General features: G+C 42.4%; 1 protein-coding gene across 4 annotated transcripts in view; it reads left to right on the forward strand.

Moving 5' to 3' along the window:
- Positions 1-9,949, forward strand: part of SUGCT (succinyl-CoA:glutarate-CoA transferase) — a 301,170-nt gene extending 291,221 nt beyond the window's left edge. For 3 of the 4 annotated variants that reach the window (XM_080975937.1, XM_080975935.1, XM_080975936.1), the window contains exon 14: positions 9,003-9,949. In XM_080975937.1, the coding sequence (XP_080832063.1) occupies positions 9,003-9,166 (164 nt within the window). In that variant the 3' untranslated portion in view covers positions 9,167-9,949. The remainder of the gene's footprint in view (positions 1-9,002) is intronic. The other variant, XR_013978376.1, reaches the window with a different exon arrangement.
- Positions 9,950-22,653: the final 12,704 nt, after the last annotated feature.

Raw genomic sequence — 22,653 nt, forward strand, 5'->3', positions numbered from 1 at the left:
GAAAGATGGACCACTTATAAATGCCATCTCCAACCACTCGAAAGATTCCATCAGTGGTGTCTCCAAAATTTTTTACACATCACTTCGGAAGACAGGCGAAGATCAACAGTGTTGAATCAATGATTCTTCAACATCAACTTAGTTGGACTGGTCATGTTGTGCGGATGCCTGATGATTGTCTTCCAAAGCAACTACTCTATTCCAAACTTAAAAATGGAAAGCGTAATGTTGGTGGCCAACAAAAGAGGTTTAAAGACTGTCTCAAGGCAAATCTAAAAAAATGTAGTATAAACACTGACTACTAGGAAACACTGGCCTGCAAGTGCTCCAGTTGGAGAACAGCCTTTACCAAAGGTGTCATGGGCTTTGAAGACACTCGAACTCAGGATGCAAGGGAGAAACATGCTAAGAGGAAGACACGCTTGGCAAATCCACACCGTGATCAACTCCTGCCCAGAAACCAATGTCCCCACTGTGGAAGGACATGTGGATCCAGAATTGGCCTCCACAGTCACTTATGGACCCATTGTTAAAACCATGTTTATGGAAGACAATCTTACTCGGCTACGAGTGATCGCCAAAGAAAGAAACAGCCTACCAGCCGGGAAACCCTGCTAGTGAAGAGCACCCCAGTGCAGCCCCCCAAATGGCAGGCAGATGGAAGATAACGTGGGAGGATCCTTGTCATTGGTAACGAATGGAAGCCCCAGAAACAGGATGGGGAGGCAGCAATGAATCACCTGGATGCAGAGCTGTCATCTGATGACAACAGGCCTGATCTGTGCCTCTGCTGCCCCGGAGCTGGTACTGCAAAATGGTCTTCCCACCCTAAGCAGCAGGACTGTGGATGAGGCAGCGGCTGTGCTGCTCTGTAGAGTCCTGCAGTTGCTGGAGAGGGGTTTCCTCACCTACACTGCACATCCTTGGCTGACACTGGCTGGACCTGAAGCAGCACACAGAGCAAAAAACATGTTGTGTAGAGGGTGGTGAACGTAACACTGGGGTACACCAGGGAGGGTGGAGTACAAATAAAAAGTTGTTGTTGTTGTTGTTGTTGTTGTTGTTTGGGAGTATTTTACTCCAGTGTGTTCACACATAGTGGCCTTTTATTGATAGTTGAAGTAAAATGAGGTCTGTAGCATCCTTGAAGGCAATAAATGCCAACCATTTTTTGCTGTGATTTGTATAGAAGCGAAAGGCTCAAATCTGACAATCACAAAAGGAAGATGCATTAGCAAAGCGGGGGGGGGGGGGGAGGGGGGAGGAATGACACATCTTGGAAAGAAAGATCAAGTCAAATGTGAAACCCACAAGTGCAAGTGGCAAAGGATCAAAGGTGCTGGGGTGTGTGGGAGGGAGGGAGGTGCTGCTGATGCTCCCAGACAGTCAATGATGGAAAAATTCTCTTTAAACCAAGCACCTGCTGCTTACGACTAGAACTTCAGAATTACTAGCTCAAGTAAGTTAAAGCACTTTACTTCACAGTGAAAGTGGGGTGGTGGAGAAAAGGAAAAGGAAGTAGTCCAAAGCATCAGGAGGTGGAAAAAGTCAAGGAGAATGGGGAATTGCATTAATGAAAACTGATCTGTGCACATTTGAGATGGAATATTGCTTATGCATGGCTGGTTCCAATCTGATTCTAATTTTATACTCTCAAGCTTTTTAGTTGTCTTCTTTCTTGGATGCAGAGTCAACCCCCCCCCCCCCGTCTCTCTCCCTCTCTGGATAGCTTCCTAGCCTTAGACTTTATTCCTCTCCATGGGTGTGTCTGGTTCTTACATTTCACTTTCTCAATATTCCTGTAGCTTTTATGGGTGAAGAAAGAGGATTCCTGACTTCTTCTTTTTTTGCCTTTCACAGGATAGAATGAAAATCTCTGGTAATATTTACAGCCACAAGAACTTCAGAAAGAGGGCCACTCTGTTGTGCTCACACATGCACACTTGTGCAATTTAAACCAAAGGCTGCTTGATTGAAGAGACTTGAGTGCCCCATACTGCTTTGATATTTCCAACCTCAGATGAGCTGAATATCACATGACAGGGATTGGCAACAGACAATGGAAAGCCAACACAATTGCTTGCCCTCCGTACTGTGTTGGTATTGATCACATTGTCAGTTTGTAAATTCATCTGAATAGGGTCCAAATGTGGAATTTGCCCTTTTCTCCCGCCCAAATCTTAATGCTGACTGTTCTTTTAGGAATTTAAAATTAAAATAAAACAGATGATTGCTTGGAACGGAAGGACCGCAGAATTGCAGCAGCCTCAGATAGCGCTCTAGCTACCACAAGCTGTAAAGAGGCAATTGCACCAAGGTATCAAAACTGGCATTGGGTGCTGTGCAAATGAGGGAGTCATGTGCCACCGTCCCCAACATTTTCTGGGCAAGGCGATTACAATGGTGGCTGTTTGCCAGTTGTGCACATGCATGGAGAAGGCAGATTATCCAGACCCACTTCAGTCTGGCTTTAGACTTGGATTTCGCAATGCAATAGCCTTGGTCTCCTTGACTGATGATCTTTATCAGGAGTGAGACATGAAGAGTGCAACCCTGTTGGCTTTCCCTGATTCCTTGGTGGTTCAACACATTGACCAGTGTATTACTGAGTGACCAGGTGGCATCAGTGGTGACATGCCTATGCCCAGCTTTTGGCTGGTTCACCTGCTATAGCCATTCTTGAACCAGGATAGCCTGACTTCAGTAAGCCATAACCCAACAGCCTTAAGATTGGCTTGCTGTGATGTGTTTTATCCCACCCAGGGCCCACTGCCTCAGGCGGCAGGATCCCCAGGGACAGCAGATCCTGTCTCCAAGGAACGCTTCTTCTTCTTCTTCTTCTTCTTCTTCTTCTTCTTCTTCTGCTGCTGCTGCTGCTGCTGTGCAGTCCTTGGAGGCCAGATCTGCTAGCCTAGTGTTCCTCCTTGGCCAATTGGAGGTGCTGCTGGTCTCCTCTCATCCTTGTTCTCAGTGCAGATCTTCACCCACCCCTTCCCTGATTTGGGGGGGGGGCACTATTTTGTGGTTTGCTTCAAGTGTCAACATATCTTAGGCTAGTCCTGTGTGGCACTAGCTGCCATGGGCCAGGAATCAGCTTCACCTGCTGAGCAGCAGCCTGAAGGAGCAGAAGGCAGTGACTGCACCTGCTGCTGATCAGCCTTCTTCTTCCTGATGTGGAAACCAGCTGGCTCCAGCTTTCTTAAGCAGGGTTTCCAGCCTCAGGACAGTTGCTGGAAACATTTGTTGTTCCTGACCAGACCTTGCTGCTTCTTGCTTCTCTTGACCTTGGACCCTCTGCTTTCTTGACCCCTGGACCATCTGACTATGTGAGCTGAGATACTCCTGTCCTTAGGACTGAACTGAACCTTGCATACGGACTCTGCCTTCAGGCAAGTACCCCCAAGACTTGGCTGATTGGTTGGCCTCTCCCGCCACTGAGCTCTGCTGTGGCTGACCTGCACAGGACAACGATGCTACTGTTCAAAGACTGTCCAGAAGCTGCAGCTAGTGCAGAATATGACTGCCAGGGTGTGTGTCACCAGTCCTTTCTCAAAATACGCCTTTATTAAGGATTTCCCCTGGATTGCCATTTGTTCTGATTGCTAAATAGCAGGTTTTCCCTTGGGAAGGAGTGGGGCAAGGGGGAAGCTGCTTGGACCCATGCCTAGAAAGTGAGGGTCAAGCAGAAAACCTCTGAGACACTCTTAAGAAAATGCAGGGGGAATACTAAACTGAGCAGTTGCCAACCTAGTAGCCTTCTCTCGGAACTGTTGCATGGGAAAGGGAAAGCTGCCCTTTAATTGCTCGTTTCTAAGTTCTAGGCTGGGGGCAGAAGTAATTAAATAAATCACATGCAGAACTGAAATAATATATTGTAAAATTCTGAATAATCATTTTTCAAAGCAGTTTGCAACAAGTCTGTTATTTATAATTAAATGCTTTAACTCTTTGTCTTGGGAAGGTCAGTCCTTTTATTCCTGTGTGCGCACACATGTGTGGCAACTGGAATTAATCTAGGCAATTGGGACACTTGGGGCAGCTCTTGGTGCCAGGGCTATGTTTGGGCCAGGTCCCTGCCTTTGCCCTTCTTCTCTTTCATCTCAGAAATCTACCATAAAAACTCCTGGACTGTTTTAACCTTTTAAAAAGAAAGACGTCTTTAATCCCCTTGGGACCTCGCGTAGCAAAAAGATGCTTGCACTGTCTTATCTGTCTTTTGTATCTCATGTTTTAATGTGTTCTGTGTCTTAACTTTATGGTTTGTTTGGTGCCTGGGATGTTATGGCAGAGAGGCGCCAAATAAACAAAAATTTATGATGATGATGTGGATTTCAAGTACTAGGGAAGGTGGAGACAATTTGGTACTATACATATAACTGATATAATGTTCATCTGACGCCTTGTGAAACCCTGGCGATAAAGCAGTATCTGGAGCAAGTGTCTTAGTAACTTGCTAAAGAAGTCAAAATATAAATATTGATTTACAGGACTTCACATATAGCAAAATGTGTGTTTAGGTCTTTCTTGTGGAATGCCCACTGCTTTCTCCAGAAAAAATATTCTAAATATGTAGTACCAGGTTAGTTTTTCAAGTTAGCTTTCCAAACTCCCTCCCTCTCTGTTTCATGCCTTCAGTTTGTATGGCACCTTTAGAGAGTTGCATTGGCAACATACATAGGCTAATAATAATACATAATAATAATATAAATAAATAATTTTATTTATACCCCACCCTCCCCAGCCAAGACCGGGCTCAGGGTGGCTAACACCAGGTATAAAAACAATTGATTAAAATACAACTTAAAAACAAGATTAAGTACATTAGAATGCAGCCTCATTTCAGTAGAAACCCAAATCAAAAACTTTTGGGGGATGAAAACATCAAATCTTCACTAAGGCCAACTATCCAGACTGGTCCTACGTGGGCCAAAAAAAGCCAGGGAGATCCCCAAATAGGAGTTCCATCACAGAAGGAGAAAGGAAACAGGAAGAGGGGGAGGGGATCAAGTTGATTCCAAGCCAAAGGCCAGGCAGAACAACTGTCTTACAGGCCCTGCAGAAAGAAATCAGATCCTGCAGGGCCCTGGTCTCATGAGACAGAGCGTTCCACCAGGCCGGAGCCAGTGTTGAAAAGGCCCTGGCCCTGGTTGAGGCTAATCTGACTTCCTTAGGGCCTGGGACCTGTAGAGTGTTGCTATTTATTGACCTTAAGGTCCTCCGTGGGGCATATCGGGAGAGGCGGTCCTAGGAGTACGAGGGTCCTAGGCCATGCTATGCATCTAGTCCCAAGGAGGTTATAATTTAAGATGGACAATGGGGAGTAACAGAAGGTAGGGGAGAATGGAAATAAATGCTACCACTCATACACGGGGAGAAAGGTGGCTTCCTCTTGATGGTGACAGTGGGCAAGAAAGGAGGAAGTTGTTTAAGGGAGCAGAAAAGCTTTGGTAATGCAAAGTTGGAAGAGCAGAAGTCACGGGGCAGAACAACAAACAAGGGGTGGAAGGGGGTTGGACTAGGTGACCCTTGGGGTTCTGTCCAACTCTACAATTCTATGATTGTAAGTAATTGCATTTTATTGCATTGTATTATATTTTATATGTAAATCCCTTTGATCACCGAAGTGAAAAGCAGTACAGTGGTACCTCGCAAGATGAATGCCTCGCAAGACGAATGCCTCGCAAGACGAAAGAGTTTTTCGTTTTTTGAGTTGCTTCGCAAGACGAATTTGCCTATGGGCTTGCTTCGCAAGACGAAAACGTCTTGCAAGTTTATTTCCTTTTTCTTAAAACCGTTAATACCCAGGGTGCATTGCTTGAAGAGGTGCAGTTGCGACTTGACTTGGAGGAGCAACTCATAGCACCGTGCTTCGCAAGACGAAAAATTCGCAAGACGAAAAAACTCACAGAACGAATTAATTTCGTCTTGCAAGGCACCACTGTATATGAATTCTCTAAATTAAAAATAAAATGAATTAGGGCTGGGGAAACAGTGAGGATGTCATTAATTCAACCCATGTTAGGTCTGTGCAGAACCTCCTTGTGTGCTCTGGTCCATAAATTGATGATCAAAACTCTAGGTGTACAAAAACTTAATGCTGTTTTGTGCAAGTTCACTTTCACATGCTAGTCATAATAGCGAGTGGAGCCCACACCATCCCCACTCTCCCTCTTTTCTTCCCAATTCTGTATTGCATGCAACACTAATGTCTCACAAAAATGAAACTGATTTGTAGAAAAGACAACCTGAAAAAAGACAATGCACATGCTTTTGTAAATTAAGAAATCTTTAATACCCCCCGGCAATCTTGCCCCTGCTTGCATCAAATGAAAAAGAAAAAATAATAATAGCTGGTGGAGCCCATTCTCAAAACTGCCTAGTCCAACCTTTTGCATATAAAGCAAGGCTGCTCTTGTGGAACATTTGATTAAGGCTGATCTACTTCCTTGCTGATTATTATCCTTATTTACTACTGCCAAGGTTGGGTACAACTGTGATACTTCTAAATGCACATATATAGGATTCCATTGTTAGTTTGCTTTTCATTTGATCAGTTTAATCTCCAGAGGTCATTTATTTGCAAGATGGTTTCCTTAAAACTTCAAAACTGATAGTGGCATTTGAGCAATATAAGAATGCAAGCCCCAGCCACTTTAGACAATGAATGCTGGCATTTACCAATGCTCAAGGTGAGAATTTATATTGCATTGAGGGTCACTAATATAGGTCTTGGGGATGGGGGGAGGCCAGTCAGCTAAAGATTAGGAATTTACAAACAGCTCTGAGTGAAAGGGACTTGAAATGACAGTCCATCTCAATAGTGTTGCCTTTGACTATTTAGGAAAGCAGTTTGAAGGATTGCAAATTGACTAGTTCACGTAGTTCAACATGTAGTCTACTGGTGGGTTTGTGTGTGCTTTTAGTAAGAGCCAGTAAGTAGTCTTATTTCTTTAAACTGCCATAATGTGAGAGGAGTGTGAGATGCAACTTCCAGAGAAGTAGTCATGACAACCTGTTGCAGCAAAAAAACAACAGAGTCCTAACACATTTATGATGACAGAGATTTGGGCCAAGAAAAGTACAGAGTAAAGGGACCCCTGACCAATAGGTCCAGTCATGGACGACTCTGGGGTTGCAGCACTCATCTTGCTTTATTGGCCAAGGGAGCCGGCGTACAGCTTCCGGGTCATGTGGCCAGCATGACTAAGCCGCTTCTGGCGAATCAGAGCAGGAGTGGTACCTATTTATCTACTTGCACTTTGATGTGCTTTCAAACTGCTAGGTTGGCAGGAGCAGGCACCAAGCAGCGGGAGCTCACCCCATCGCGGGGATTCGAACCACCGACCTTCTGATCAGCAAGCCCTAGGCTCTGTGGTTTAACCCACAGCGCCACCCTGGATGCAAATCACTGCTCAGTTATGAGTAGATCATTCGGCTGGATCCAGACTAAGTTAGTAGCACTTAGGTCTCACTGAGATCAAGGAGGCTTAGCAATGGAAGGTGGGGGGCATTCCAGAGAGGGGGGGGCATAGAAAATGAGAGAGGAAACAACAAATGGTCCTACAGTACTCACTATCAGCATGCATCTGTTAATTAAATTTGTATCTCAATCTTCCTCCCAAAGGAGCCAAGGGCAGCACACACTATTAATTTTTTTTAAAAAAAACTTCAAAACAACAACACACAAACAAATCCAAAACAAATTTAAGAACAGACACCAGTGAATTGTATATTTACAATAAATGTATACAAGCTTGTCTGTGCTCTTGTGCAGTTCCCATTCATTTTAGTGCGTCCCTTGACAGAAAAAGGGTGTCCCTATTAATTGATTTCAGGTTTTTTGCAGTGGCAAGCTTATTTCTGACTCACGGAAGTTTTCATTTTTTGCCCTGTGGAATTTTTCTTCACTACACATTATGAATAATAATTGATAAATGCACAAATAATATTCCAATCCAAGTTGCAATTTTGAGGTTGGATTGTAGGAGAATGGTCTGTTCAATGAAGATTCTGAACATGTTATGCTCTGAATCTGTGAACAGGCACAGCCCCTTTTCATTTACCAAATCTGATTTATAATATGTGTACAAAATGTCCTTCTGGAACTCGTGATGGAATAATGGAAGTGGAATTGTAAACATAAAAACCTGAAAAAACTATTTCCACAGCCACATAGCCAGGACTGAACAACTTTGTTAGCAGCCCTCGTTTGCTAAATCCCTAGACTGATTTAAATATTGTGTGGGGGCTGATAAAAACAAATGTAATTTGTATAATATGTATCAGTATAGCAAATACAGAAGAGGGATATGGGCATTTCAGTAAGTGGTCACCAAGGCCTGCTTTTCATTTAACAGTGAAAACACACACAGCACTCATGTGATTTAATTCCTTTTCTGAACTTCGATGGAAATATCTGGTTGGAATGAAGACATATCAACTAGCTCTGAAGCAGTGGCTCCACAAGTTCACGAGTCTGGCATAGAGCGAGATCTTTGTGTACCATATGATCAAGAAGCATTGTTTACCAGACTCCTGCTTAAGAAATTGCTGTCTTCAAAAACTTATTTATATGTTCTGCCACAAAAAAAGTGGAAGGTTTGCTATTTTTCAAGTTGTTTATAATAGCTGATTTGGTTGAAACTGTCAGCCAAGCAGCATACTTCGTGATTGGTGGTTTCACCTTCCCATTGCTTCCATCCTCTTTGGATTGATGCAAACCTTCATCTACATCACTCAGTGTCTCATCACACAACAGCTCCTGAAAGTAGCGCCTTTTGAAATAATGAAGGTCAATGTGAAATCTCTGGCTTTTGACTTGTGTTGGTTGTTTCACCCATGCAAATCACATGAAAATCTTGTCGAGAGAAAGAGAAAAGCATTCTCAAGGCACAAGAATTTGTGATATTTGCGGGTGTCTTCTGTGTACAGGATTGCATTCTTTACAAAACTAACCATGACCATTATTAACTTCCAGTTTTCTTTTTTCTTGTTTCTGACAGGACCAGCCGTAAGGTACAGCCAGTTTGAAGTGTCTGAGCCCAAACCTCCCCCTCTCATTGGTCAGCACACATTGGATGTTCTGAAGGATACTCTGGGGTACAAGGATGATGTCCTAGAGGAACTGCTCAGCTCTGGAGCAATAGTTCAGCATGAACGCATGTGAATGGCTTTGGCTTCGGTTGTTGACGGAGAAGAAACTTCCTGGAATTCTACCACGATCTCTTTAGTTTTCACAACCAATGATGGAGATGTGATTAAGTTCTTGGTATTTTTTAAATATAATCTGAAACACACCCTGCATTCAAGTATCAGCCTGCAAAGTATTAAAATAATTGATTTTTCCTGCCTTTCATGCAGGCCGGGGACAGGTAGAGGTGCTGGTAACTATGAAATTCAGCATTTGTTATATTGCTGATAGACCAAAATAAAACCCACCATGAAATCCCACTGCCACATGTTCAGCAGTGCCTCTCTCTGGAAACACATGGATGAATTTCAGAAGATCTGAGTTCCATGCCAAAAGCTACTAATTGCATGGGTAAAGCCAGTAGAATCTAGGCCATAATTAACAGCACGTGATACTCGAAAGCAAAACCACTTTCTGTATACAAAGCAATATGGCATTTCTTTAAGCACGGGGGGGGGGGCAGGATGATTGGTCAATCTTGCAGGCATATAATTTAGATCAAAAGTAGAATTCTGAACAAGAAGATTCCAAAACTTTTACTTCTGCTTAAGTAAGGCACAGCCTTCCTTCCCTGAAACTAAATAAAGCTAACCGAAACTGACACTCAACAAATAATGACCATATTTCACTCAAAGGATCGGAAACAGGCCTCCTGTTATAAGTGGCCTGTCACTTGGTTTCCAGTTTAACAAACAACATCCTCTGTGTTAAATCTGAACTTCACAACTATATCTTGCTTTCCGGCGGGGGGGGGGGGGATGGAGAAGAGAAAGAAAGAAAATTATTACATAATTAAGTTTTAAAATGGATTTGCAATCGCCTTTGAAGTTGTGTGGCACGGTCTTCCTTTGTTGGCTTATTTTGTAAATCTTTGTGTTGTCTCATTTTCAGATTTCCTTCTAATCTTTTTTCCTCCTTGTACGTGTGCGTGTGAAATTACAATCTCAGTACCAGAGTCAATACTTCTGTCCATATGCTAAATGCATCACTATATTTTGGATCAAGTGATGGCTCTAAGCATCAGAAGATGCGTGCATAGGCAAGAGTCAGGAATCGGGATGCAGGGATGGGATTGGGAGGGGAAATTGCATAATTGCCCTTTAATTCAAGAATAGCAGCCAAGATTAAAGAGGAGAACCAATGCTGGGAACTCAGTTTTAGATATGACGATTTGGTCGTAAACTAGGCACTGCTTTTGTTGAAAACAGTCCCTTTTAAACTCATATTTACAAATAGGCATGCTGTTTCTGCTTAGTCTCTTTCTCATTTCCAAGAACAGAATACATAAATAAGATTTAAGTTTAATTCAAAACCTCCTAAAGGAGCTTTGTTTCGTCCAGTAGTTTCCCAAGGAAAGGGCTAAGTGTCACCAAACCAATTCATGCAAACCCCATTGACTTACTTAGTTTTTAATTCCATATTTAATTTTTGTTCCACACAAATAGGAAGTTCATTTTCTTATCCTTTGGGCTTGTTTGAACCTCAGGACCTAATAGCCAGTTTCCTCAGAAAAAAGTCAGTGAGTTAAATGAGACTTACTTCGTTAAATGCTTCATATCACAGTCTCAGAATGCTTTTAGTCATCTTTATCTGCAGGAAGCTATGTTGTGACGCGGCAGCTAAAAAAGCCAATGCAATTCTGGGCTGCATCAATAGGAGTATAGCATCTAGATCAAGGGAAGTAATAGTGCCACTGTATTCTGCTCTGGTCAGACCTCACCTGGAGTACTGTGTCCAGTTCTGGGCACCACAGTTCAAGAAGGACACTGACAAACTGTTCAAATATATAAAAGGATGTCACATAGAGGAGGGAGAAAGGTTGTTTTCTGCTGCTCCAGAGAAGCGGACACGGAGCAATGGATCCAAACTACAAGAAAGAAGATTCCACCTAAACATTAGGAAGAACTTCCTGACAGTAAGAGCTGTTCGACAGTGGAATTTGCTGCCAAGGAGTGTGGTGGAGTCTCCTTCTTTGGAGGTCTTTAAGCAGAGGCTTGACAACCATATGTCAGGAGTGCTCTGATGGTGTTTCCTGCTTGGCAGGGGGTTGGACTCGATGGCCCTTGTGGTCTCTTCCAACTCTATGATTCTATGATTCTATGAGCTAGCACAAATTGTAGCCAGGCGCAGCAGAATGGTGACTGCACAGAATTCTGCTCAGCACAAACCAGCCTGACCTTAGGATGACTGTGCTCTTTCCATGTCAGCAAGAGGCACTGTGCCCCAGGATGTTCTGACTAGTTAACCAAGAGCAACCCAGGTCTACTACCACTGCGAGAAAGTGTTGAAATTGCTTAGAATCTGGGGCTGGGTTTACATGGGCGGCAAAATGAGATGGGAATGAACTGGTAGAAGAAAAAGCAGAGGTTAGTCAAAGTTATTGAGAGAGCACTTACTTATTATACTTAACAGTTTACTGAAAATTTCCTTCTTCATGCATCAAACCTAGAAATTCTTCCAACTGGACTATGCAAAACAGAAGCAGCACCACACAATCTGCAGATCAACATGGAAGTAACTACAAAGATAACCTTTACTGGCTGGGTTGATGGGAGTTGTCATCCAAGATCAAATATAGTTGGTATAGAATAACACCGAAGGGAGGACCTGTAAGAAGCTGTTATATTTTTTTTAAAAAATGGTATTGGCATACAGAAGTGATGCATGATCAGATTTCAGATTGTTGCCCAACATGTGCCCAGTCTAATTGCCCCAGATGCCACTCGTGGGGAACCACAATTTCCAAAGCTTCCATTTACTGAAACTGAAATCTTCTCAGCTGCTACGTTGTGAAAGACTTCCAGAAATTGCTTGGCCACAAATATTAGTTGAATCATATCACACACACACAATTTTTAAAAAATGTTGAAATAGTTTTCTATTATTTCAATTATCACCACACTACACTCAAAAATCCAAATTTTTGAGAGAATGTGGAAACACACCAGACAAAATGGATTTTTTTAAAAAAAACAACTACAGTGGTACCTCAGGTTAAGTACTTCATTTGTTCCGGAGGTCCATTCTTAACCTGAAACTGTTCTTAACCTGAAGCACCACTTTAGCTAATGGGGCCTCCCGCTGCTGCTGCACCGCCGCCGCACAATTTCTTTTCTCATCCTGGAGCAAAGTTCTTAACCCGAGGTACTATTTCTGGGTTAGTGGAGTCTGTAACCTCAAGCGTATGTAACCTGAAGCGTATGTAACCCAAGGTACCACTGTATTAGTCCATTCCATAGTATTTGAAGTACCATTTGGATCATGAAAATATGAAGCTGGCTTCTGAGACCACCATAAACCTACTATGAAGTAGAGGTTATACTGAAAGGCATCCATCTCTTCATAAAAGTCTGCAGGCGAAATTAAATCCAATCCAGGATTGGATTTCCTGACCTGTTGGGTTTTTTTCTTTGTTTGCAAAAAATCCCCAATTATTCCTGTTTGTGATTTCTATTAAAACTGTGGTGGAGGTGGGGCGTTGAAACAATGACATTCTCCCCACACAATTCCCTTGATAAAAAACGGCACATACATCCAAAAGCTCATTTGCTCTGCTAGGGAAAATGGTTGCACTAAAGGGGCAAATCAAAGCTTGGCAGGTGACAATGTTTGAAGTCACATAAAAAGGGATGAAAACACCCACCTGGTGCAAAGTGACAACTGTCCGTTTGCAAGAGATCCTGCGTACCTTCTTCTTGGAGGCCAATAATTTCCTGGGTATTGGGGGTGGGGGGTGTTTGCACATCCCACTGCTGACAAACTTTAAACTTGCATATGTGAAACCTTTGGCAAGAGAAAGGGACAGTTTGCACTGTGTAATCACAGACAAACGTGATGCTCCCCTCCACCACCCTGGCCATGAGAGGTATCTTCTTGTCATTGGATAAGAGCTTTGAATCCCCTCTCAAAGCAAATTTTGCCCTGGAGTCAAACCTTGAGAAAATTCAGTCTGGGAATAATCTCAGTCTAATTGGAATGATATTTATTTACTTATTTCTTCTTCAAATTTATAACTCCCCAAAAAGAGTTCAGGGTAGCTTACAATAATAAAATTACATTAAAACAATTTCAAGCAACACTATAACGCATTACGGGCAGCAGTTGAACTCAGCAGTATGAGAAAGGCTTCTTTGTGCTGATGAAGAGAGAAGTTTGTTTGTCTCAAATTAAACCTAATATAATGAGATTACACAGCAAAAGCAAGCTCACACCTCTCATTGAGTTGGTATACGTACGTAAGAGGATCGTTTATTATTATATTTTGGGAGTGATTCCTGTTCTTATGTAACTGCCATGTTTTATACTTTCTGGATGTCCCATGATCATATTATAAAAGTAGTTGCTTTCTATGTGATATATCAAGCACTGCTAAGAGTTGTATTTCTTATCAATATATTGTATTTCCAATGTATTTCTTATCAATAAAATAAAATTATTCTGAAAGTGTGGCCCAGAGGAAAAAAGTTTGAGCACCACTGGTCTAGAGAGAAGGTCTCCTATATTCTTAGGTTCCTTAGTGCCCTGGGACAGCTAATCCATTTGGGGGGGCCCTGAAGCTTGAACTGTTATGGGGGGGTCCCTTCACAACCAGCAATGAGGTCTGGGTAACCTCTAACCTCTTCCATGGGGTTGTTCCACAACAGATCACCACACCTTTACAATGTCTGTGCTACTGACTCTCAAACTTAGGGATTGTTGAAATATATACAACAAAAAATTAACCAATTTGAATCACGTGACTCAAATTTGGGGTACTAGACCCAAAAGTTTTAAGCAGTGTGGACTAAAATTGCTTCTGGGGCCCATCTTGGATTTGAGGCCCTCAAGCTTTGTTAGTTTCATAGTGGATCCGCCTGCGACCTCTTCTAATGTAGAACTGTCACAAGAAAATATGCAAATCTGTAAGAAAATTGCACTCTAGCCATATTTATGAGTCTCTTATGTTTGTTACTAACGCCAGTAAAACACATGCAGGAACAATCAGGCAGTACTCACAGAAGTGGCCATTTGTGTAGGGTGGGTTGGCTTGTTGTGCATGTCTGCCAGGCTAGAACCAGAAACAGGACTTGCCTAAATCCCATGGCACGCAGCACAATGTGAATTATGAACTTTCCCAATTCACGAGTGATCCGCAAACCAAAAATTATTTGCTGATTCTGCAAATAACTTAAAATAACGAATACATTGGAGAAGTCTGCGATCTGGTCTCAATCAGTTCTCAAGCACCAAAAAGGTGAAACTTGCCAGATAAATATTATGTTACTAATTATTCACCTAGCTGTGTTTTACACTTACGGGGCTCTTTTACAGATAATGTTTCAAAACCATTCACAAGGAATTCATTGCAAATATCTCACGGGTCACTGAGTTCCCTGAAAGCTGGGTCAGATATTCAAAGGAATACTATGGAAACACTGAATCATGTACTTAATATTCCTACTACACTGCAGAGTTGCATAAAGAGGAAAAATTCAGCATAACCTTCAGGACATGCTATTTTTAGTTGTAAGAATGACCTTGGCCTCTGCAATGAGGTGGGTGAGGCTATGAAGGAGAGGGCTATTGATGGCTACTAACCACCATGGCTATGCTCTGCCTCCACAGTGGAAACTGCAGGATTTGTGCTCAAATCTTGCTTGCAGGTTTCCCACAGGCTAATGGTCAGCTACTGTGAGGATGTGGGACTGGATGGGCCATCGGGGAATCCAGGAGACTCTTCTCATGCTCATGTCATGACTGATCACACTGATTTCGATGAAAACTAAGCCCACCCAATGTATTTGTAAACATTTCTACCACTCACATTTTAAACATTTTTTCAAGGTCTTTTGTATACCTCTTGATCTACTCAAAATGCCCAGGGTTTTAGCATCAAGTTGGCCAACTGCCATCTTTGTAAACTTAATCACCCTCCCTCCCTGTTCTGTCTTTTCCAGGCTGCTGTAGCAGAGACTTCTAACTCCTTTCATTTCCTTCAGTAGCCTTTTCCCATGGCTGACTGACACCCACCCTGGAAATAAGCTAGGCGAGACAAAGTGTAGAATGCGGACCAAGTAATAGGATCCACAAGGAAACTGCAAAGGAGTATATGAAAAGGACAAGGACAAAATTGGCTGCCTGGCCCGGCATTTTAACTCCACCCTGGCCTAGATGATATTCAAAGGGCTGAGATCTGTCATTTTGCATAGCTATCTAAATACCTAATCTTATATTCACTTTGTACTACCCGCTTTTGATTTAAAACAATTCCACCCTCCAAAGTTTTATTGTTGAAGTAAGAAATTTGATGATTTGGAAGCGTTTACAGTGGAGCATATTTTGTGGTTATTGTTCTTGTGATGCGTCCAATACAAACCACTTTAGAAAAGCTCTGTTTTCTGCAGTTTAAATCCACTTTTGCAGAATAGAGGTTTTCCAACTGGCTGAGGAGGTGGGCTTTCTACTTTTCATTTAATGGATTCTCTGTGAGGAATGTGGTTTTCATTATTTTATTACATTTTTATTCCACCCTTCCTCCAAGGCACTTGCCCCCCCCCCCCCGCATTTTATTCTCATAGCAACCATGTGAGCTGCGTCAGGCTGAGGGATAGTGGTCACCGAAGGTCCAAGGTCGCCGAATGAGCTTTATGGACCCCAGGCCCCTGTGCCACCCAGGCTTCACTGAGTGTTTCTTGTCATTCTTTTCTTTATATCAAATTATGGGGGGTGAATAAATATGCAACTACTTGAGCCTTCTGGTTGGGGTAAGAACAGCAGCAGGTTGAGAAACCTTGCCTTAGTAGACAAATCTACTCTTGCTGACCTAAGAGTGGGCAACAGATTTGATGTCAAATCTGCGTTGGGTTTTTTAAAAAACCACAACAACACAATTGCCCACTTTATCCTATGAACTGAGTTTATAATGTTTCCTGATTTTTTAACCTTGCAGTGTACTGAAATTATGTAAGGAATGCAAGATAATCACTTACCATGTTGCTCTGTTTTCACAAAACAATGGGTGAATATGAGCTAAACAAGTGACAGCGTATTATGGGGTGGACACCCAAATTCAGTGGTGCTTTCAGACATGCTCTGGCATTCTCAGGAGATCTTAACTTGCACATCACCACATCTATCAGAAATGAGGTGACATGCAAAGAAATTTGGACATCTCTAAGACCCCTTGAATGAACTCAGGTGGCGATGTGGATTAAACAACAGAGCCTAGGGCTTGCCGATCAGAAGGTCGGCGGTTCGAATCCCCGCAACGGGGTGAGCTCCTGTTGCTCGGTCCCCGCTCCTGCAAACCTAGCAGTTTGAAAGCACGTCAAAGTGCAAGTAGATAAATAGGTACCACTCCGGCGGGAAGGTAAACGGCGTTTCCGTGCACTGCTCTGGTTCGCCAGAAGCGGCTTAGTCATGCTGGCCACATGACCCAGAAGCTGCCTGCGGACAAACGCCGGCTCCCTCAGCCAGTAAAGTGAGATGAGCGCCGCAACCCCAGAGTTGGCCACGACTGGACCAAATGGTCAGGGGTCCCTTTACCTTTTAAGACCCCTTGAAACTGCTCTGAAGAACCTGAGGGAGCGTAAAAAAGAAAAAAAGGATTCCATTGAAGGAAACTGCTGAAGAGGAGGCAGAGGAGAACCCCTCTGTTGTGTGTCCTGGACTGTCACGGACTTCACCTTTACTTGCTGCACACTCACACAGGGTCATTGATCTTAATGTAACGTGAATCCAGTTCTGGCTAGCTGAAGCTTCCAAGCAGGTTTTATTCTCTCCTTGCACTGTCCGTCCTTTGCGAGATGGTTTACAGCTGCCTCGCACTGACGACATGGCAGCCCCTGTTTGCTTTCCTATGGTGATAAGTGGAGAATGCTGAGCAACCACTGGGGTGTGTGCCAGCTTGACAGGGCAAGGTTAACCTTCACCTCTCCCTCTTTGTTTGCAGGCGTCCCTCTGGCAGCAGTCAACCTAGGAATTAACTTTTCGGCCAAAAAGAGGGCATTTGTTTTCTGTAGCGATGCCACGACCAAATCCAAATGCAAGCAACTGGGAATTTAACCAGAAATCCAGCTCCTCTGCATGAGAAATAAGGGCTGAAACACAACCCTGATTGTGCATTGACACTTGTTAAATGACAGCAACGCAGGAAGGAGGCCAAGATGTGGGGGATCCATGACTCAGGATGTTGCTGCAATGCTGGGGACAAATGTCTCACGTCACAGAGTCACCATACATGAGGCTTACGGAGAAAAAAGCAGTTATTGCTAGTTATTTCTTGGCCTTTTGGCTAAGATCAAGTGTAGCTTCTAGTGACCCAGAATCAGGGCATGGCCAGCACAGTAAGCTACACAAATATGTGAATGGTTCAGCAATTGCTCACAATGGCTCTTTGGATTGCTTTAGTAATATATATTGAACTGTTTCAGGATTATTACTACTTATATTTGAAAAAAGCTAAAATAAATATGTACTCCTGTACAATAATGTTGCATAGTATTCGGCAAGGATCTAAGCAACATGTTTGTAAAGAGACAAGCTAGTTCTGGTCCTCGCCACCACACAAGTCTTACGTGCACACACATACACTGTTATGAACATTGGCTATGCTACTGTTAGTTTTATATATATATATGTCACATGCATGGTGAAAAGACCTTTGTAACCTTTTCTGGTGCTCCCCCTCTTCATGATCCTGTGAGACAGGTCACTAAGGTGGTGGGGGTGGGGAACTGAAGGCAGTGAGGGGGGGGGGCATTTGATCAAAACTACAAAATGAATTGGTGAATTGATCTCAGCTTGGAAAGGGTTACAGTCCCTTCAGTACAATCCACTGTGACTTAAGATTTTCATTTGTATCTGATACAGAACTATGAATAATAATAATAATAATTTTAATATTTGGACCCCGCCCATTTGACTGGGTTGCCTCAACTACTCTGAAAGGACATCCTTTTTTGTTGGGATGTGAATAGATGCCAGGAGAGGATATATTTATTGGATAATTAGAAGAAGAAGAAGAGTTTGGATTTGATATCCCACTTTATCACTCCCCTTCAGGAGTCTCAAAGCGGCTCACAATCTCCTTTTCCCATCCTCCCCCCCCAACAAACACTCTTTGAGGTGAGTGGGGCTGAGAGACTTCAGAGAAGTGTGACTGGCCCAAGGTCACCCAGCAGCTGCATGTGGAGGAGTGGGGAAGCGAACCCGGTTCCCCAGATTACGTGACTACCGCTCTTAACCACTACACCACACTGGCTCAGAATTTGGCAGAGTTCATCCCTTTGCAGGTTAAAAGGAAGCTAAGATTGGCTAGTTTTAACCTTTTAGTTTAAATAATCCTGAATGCTTTAAGACAGTCTGGATTTTTCTGGTAGTTCCCCCTTTTCTACCCCTCTTAAAATAACAATTACACAACATCATGTAAAAGGCAAAACAGCATTTACTCACTCAGAATACTTGTGGAAGAGTAACAGATAAAGCAACTTTGTTCCGGCATGCTTAAAATGTTAATTCAGTTAGAAAGACATACTTAATTCTTGCTTAAAATGCAGTCTTTTTTAAAAATACTTATTAAAAGTTTAGAACATAAAATGAATTAAAAATCGCACTAATCTGGAAAGGAAAAAAGGAAAAAGCAAGGAAAAGGAAAGGAAGGAAATAAGAAGAGAAGAACAATGGGCCTCTATCAAAATTAAATCTTAACCCTTATTCCACACATGAAGCTCACACTTAGCAGAGATGTTGTCACGTTGCTGACAGAGCAGAGAGAGATGGAAAGAGGAAAGAGAGTGTGTCTGGGCAGGTAGTACAATCTATAGCTCAGCCCTACTGCAAGCAGGGCACAGCGTCTCTCACAAAGTTGCCTCCAGCAGAGTTTTCCTAATGTGTCTGATTGCAGTCCATTGGACTTTGGTGGCTCTACAGTACCCCCTTCCCGCCCCCCCTTTTTTTGTTTCAGAGTTGATTTCAACTCCTACCCCACCCCAGAATTGTTTTACAATCTACCAGTATAATCAGATTTCTTAGAATAAAGGTTGTGCTTTGTTAAGGCCCTGCATCAGGAGTAATACCGAAAATTTAGGAGCACGTAATCAAGTGGATATGTGGACGCAGTGCATGGAATTAAAGGATTTGGCTGTTTTCAGACTTTACAACTGATGTGATTTGAAACTTCCTTAAAACTTATTCCTTAAAACTTCCTTTAAATAAACGAAGGCTCCTTTTTATAATCCTGAGTCATTGGTGGTTGCATTTCCCCCCTCTGCACAATATTTGTTATTACAGTTATTTAGTGCCTGTAACAAATGCACAAATAACATCTGTTTCAAGAGGTCAGGCCATTTTGCCTATAGCAGCAAGATAATATACAGCTCTGGCTTTTTCTTCTTTCTTTCCAATGAAATGTGCAGTTTGTGCTCCATATAGCACATCTATCTATTCAGCCACTTAAAGTATTAAGCCATCTAAGCTACAGCAAACTCCGGCCTTTTCAGCAAATGGACGTTCTGCAGTCAGTGGGATCCCAGGGTCTTTTTTAAAAAAAAATAATAAAAGTTTTGTTGGTTTTATATCCCTCAAGATATCTCGTATTTTAAATCCTTGAGAGCTACTTAGCTATGCCAAGAAGCCTAAGGGGATATGCATGATTCATACATGGTATTTGATTCTTATCCTCCCCATTTGACCATCACAACAACGCTGCGAGGTAGGTAAAGCTGAGAGAGGGAGAGGGAGAAAGAGAAAGAAATAAAGAAAAAGAGAAAGGGGGGGAGGGTGGCCCAAGGTGACCCAGGGAACTAAGACAGCAGAACACTTTAAAAGTCTGTTATTGTTGTGGACACTCTTGCAGCCAGTGTGCCGTTGACCTTGCTGCTAGGAATTACATCAGAAATGAAGCACTGCGGTGCTATTGCTAGCCTTAGGATAACAGATCATAAGGACTGGTTCTGCTTGCAAGTCTATACTGCATGTTGGCCTTATGTAAGTGCAGAAGTGTACGCAATGAACAAATATTTTATTTAAAAAAACTGATTGGTTTTATCACTGCAATACAATCTGATAACATCAATCTACCTCTTTATTTTATTTTAGCATTTCTTAGCATCTTTACGGCAAAACAAGTCCTATATTTTTAAAGAAGCTATTTTGGCATGCACGTTTGAGTATATCTGCACCTAAAGAGACCTCCAGTTCAGATAGATTATTGTACTTCCCAAACTAAAATAACAAACAGACTCTTGACATTCATTCCAAGAGAGGAAAGGAGTGCAAAAGAGAACTGACCTTCAGACGTTTATGCATTCCTTCTATGTCTCACTTTGCATGATGATTCCCATTGTTGCTCCATCGGAAAAAATCTGTCTGCGGGGGAGTGAATAGGTATTTTCCAGGCTTGGAAGACTTATATGCTGCTTTGCTGACTGGTGTGATGGTGTAGCTCTCCTCGTACTCTGGTTGCAGAGATGATACACATAGGGTATGTTACTGATTAGAATGACAAACTTTTAGGAAATGCGAATATTCTTGGAAAATTTACATTTTCATCCTCAGTTTGCAACAGCTTGCTTAATCTTTACTGTCTGTTTCTAGTTATAAAGCCAAGCATCCCAAACACAATACTGGCAATACTATGAATTATATGACTATATTGAATTGTATCAATTGTTTTGATGAATTGGTTGTTGTTTTTAGCTTTATATGCTATTGCATTTGATATTCTAGCAATCCATGTTCGAAACTCCCATTGTTCTGGGTGCATTTTACGACAGGGAATTTCATTAGAGTGAGCGGTTTCTGAGCTCTGGGTGCAGTATTGGGCCTAAGATTTCAGATTAAAACTGCAGAGTAGAAGGAAAGGATGACCTTTTTCTGCCTCCCCACTTCCAGCTACTCTCTGAAGACTGGAGAAGAGACCCTCTTAAGAATATTAGGGGGGGTGGGAAGGGGAAGGACTAGACCATGTGAAAAATAAACATAGTATTTTAGCAGTTCATTCATTTTCAGCTTTGTATTCTTGTTATAAAAAAAGCACACCTAGACATTCTATTGTTGCGCCCTTAACTTAGGTTTAAGGTGCCATTTAGCTCCTATATCTCAGTTTCTAACACTGCTAGCAATTGCAATGCTTGTTGCTGTATCAATGCTTCTGTGATTATTGTGAGCCACTTTGAGCTCAACATTGGTTGTTGGGAAAGCTGAATACAAATATTAAATCAACACTACTCAACACAGCACACCAGCTATGTATGGCAGTCCAGCAGCAGTTGCCAAACACACCTGGTAAGTCACAGTACATTGCTGGTAGGCTGTTCTGCCTTGTGGGAAAGAAGGGAACACAGTCCAGTGGTTGTGCTTTGCACACTCAAGTTTTATCCCCGGCATTTCCAATAGTCATTGATGAGGAAGATCTCTATCTGAGAGCTGTTGGCAGGCATCACTGGGTTAAATAGACTGGGTTAAATAGACAATAGTCTTATATAGTGGAAGACAGCAACATACATCCCTAAACTGGGCAGTTTTAATTTACGTACACCCTGGAGGAGAACCAAGACTTGCATTAGCAGCCTTTGAGGGCTACTAGTTAAATCACTCCTTCAGATTATCACAACATAATGTCTTCTTAAACTTTGCACAAGGAATTGGGCAAATGGCCAAGTTTTCTCTTTCTGCTTGCCAGCTTTATAGCTCTTGGGAAAAACACGCCAATCCTCTTGCATTATATAGGTAACAGGGGCTGTGGCCTTGCTCACTCTGCTCACCAAGCTCCTCCCTCTCCCCCCATATTAGCCCACTAGAACTTGCCCTCTCTCCACCCCATGAAACTACCAAACTCACTTTTCACCTTTCAAATCCCATTTCTGAAGTCCCTTCTTCTCCTAATCTGCAGCCCAACATGGGACCTCTGTTTTCACATATAGCCCCATTTCCATGCCTCCTCCGCCTCCTTCTTCTGTACAACCCCCTCTTGCACACAAACCACCCCATGGTAGCATCCTGCATCTTCCTCCTCCTACACATGGCAGCTATAAGCACTTTTCCCACCCTCTGCCCAGTTAAAAAGCCACCATCCCCTCCTGTTCTACCGGACCTTTCATGCCCCTGTGAACATCTTCAACCCCTTTCCCACGCCTCCTAGTCCCTTCTTTGCTCAAACCCCTGTTGCTTAAAACCACAATTTTCCTCTGTAAACCTCCACTCTTTCTTTACTCAAACCTCTGCTGTTGTTTGCTTAGCTTGATATTTTAAAATATGACAAAATACAATTGTTACGTAAAATGTTTTGTATTAAGTTAATGTAGGAATACTGAAAGGTCAATATAACAGAATGTTGTGCTTCTTACTAATATACTATCATTTAGAGTTTGTATGACACATGAAATGTCTACATTCGTTAAATATAATGTGGTTTATTTATTTTTTTAAAAAGCATTTTGATAAGACTACCGAAATTTGGGGGCACGCAGTTGTTGCTGACGATT

This window comes from Podarcis pityusensis (assembly GCF_964106645.2).
Source record: "Podarcis pityusensis genome assembly, chromosome: 12".
Taxonomy (NCBI): domain Eukaryota; kingdom Metazoa; phylum Chordata; class Lepidosauria; order Squamata; family Lacertidae; genus Podarcis; species Podarcis pityusensis.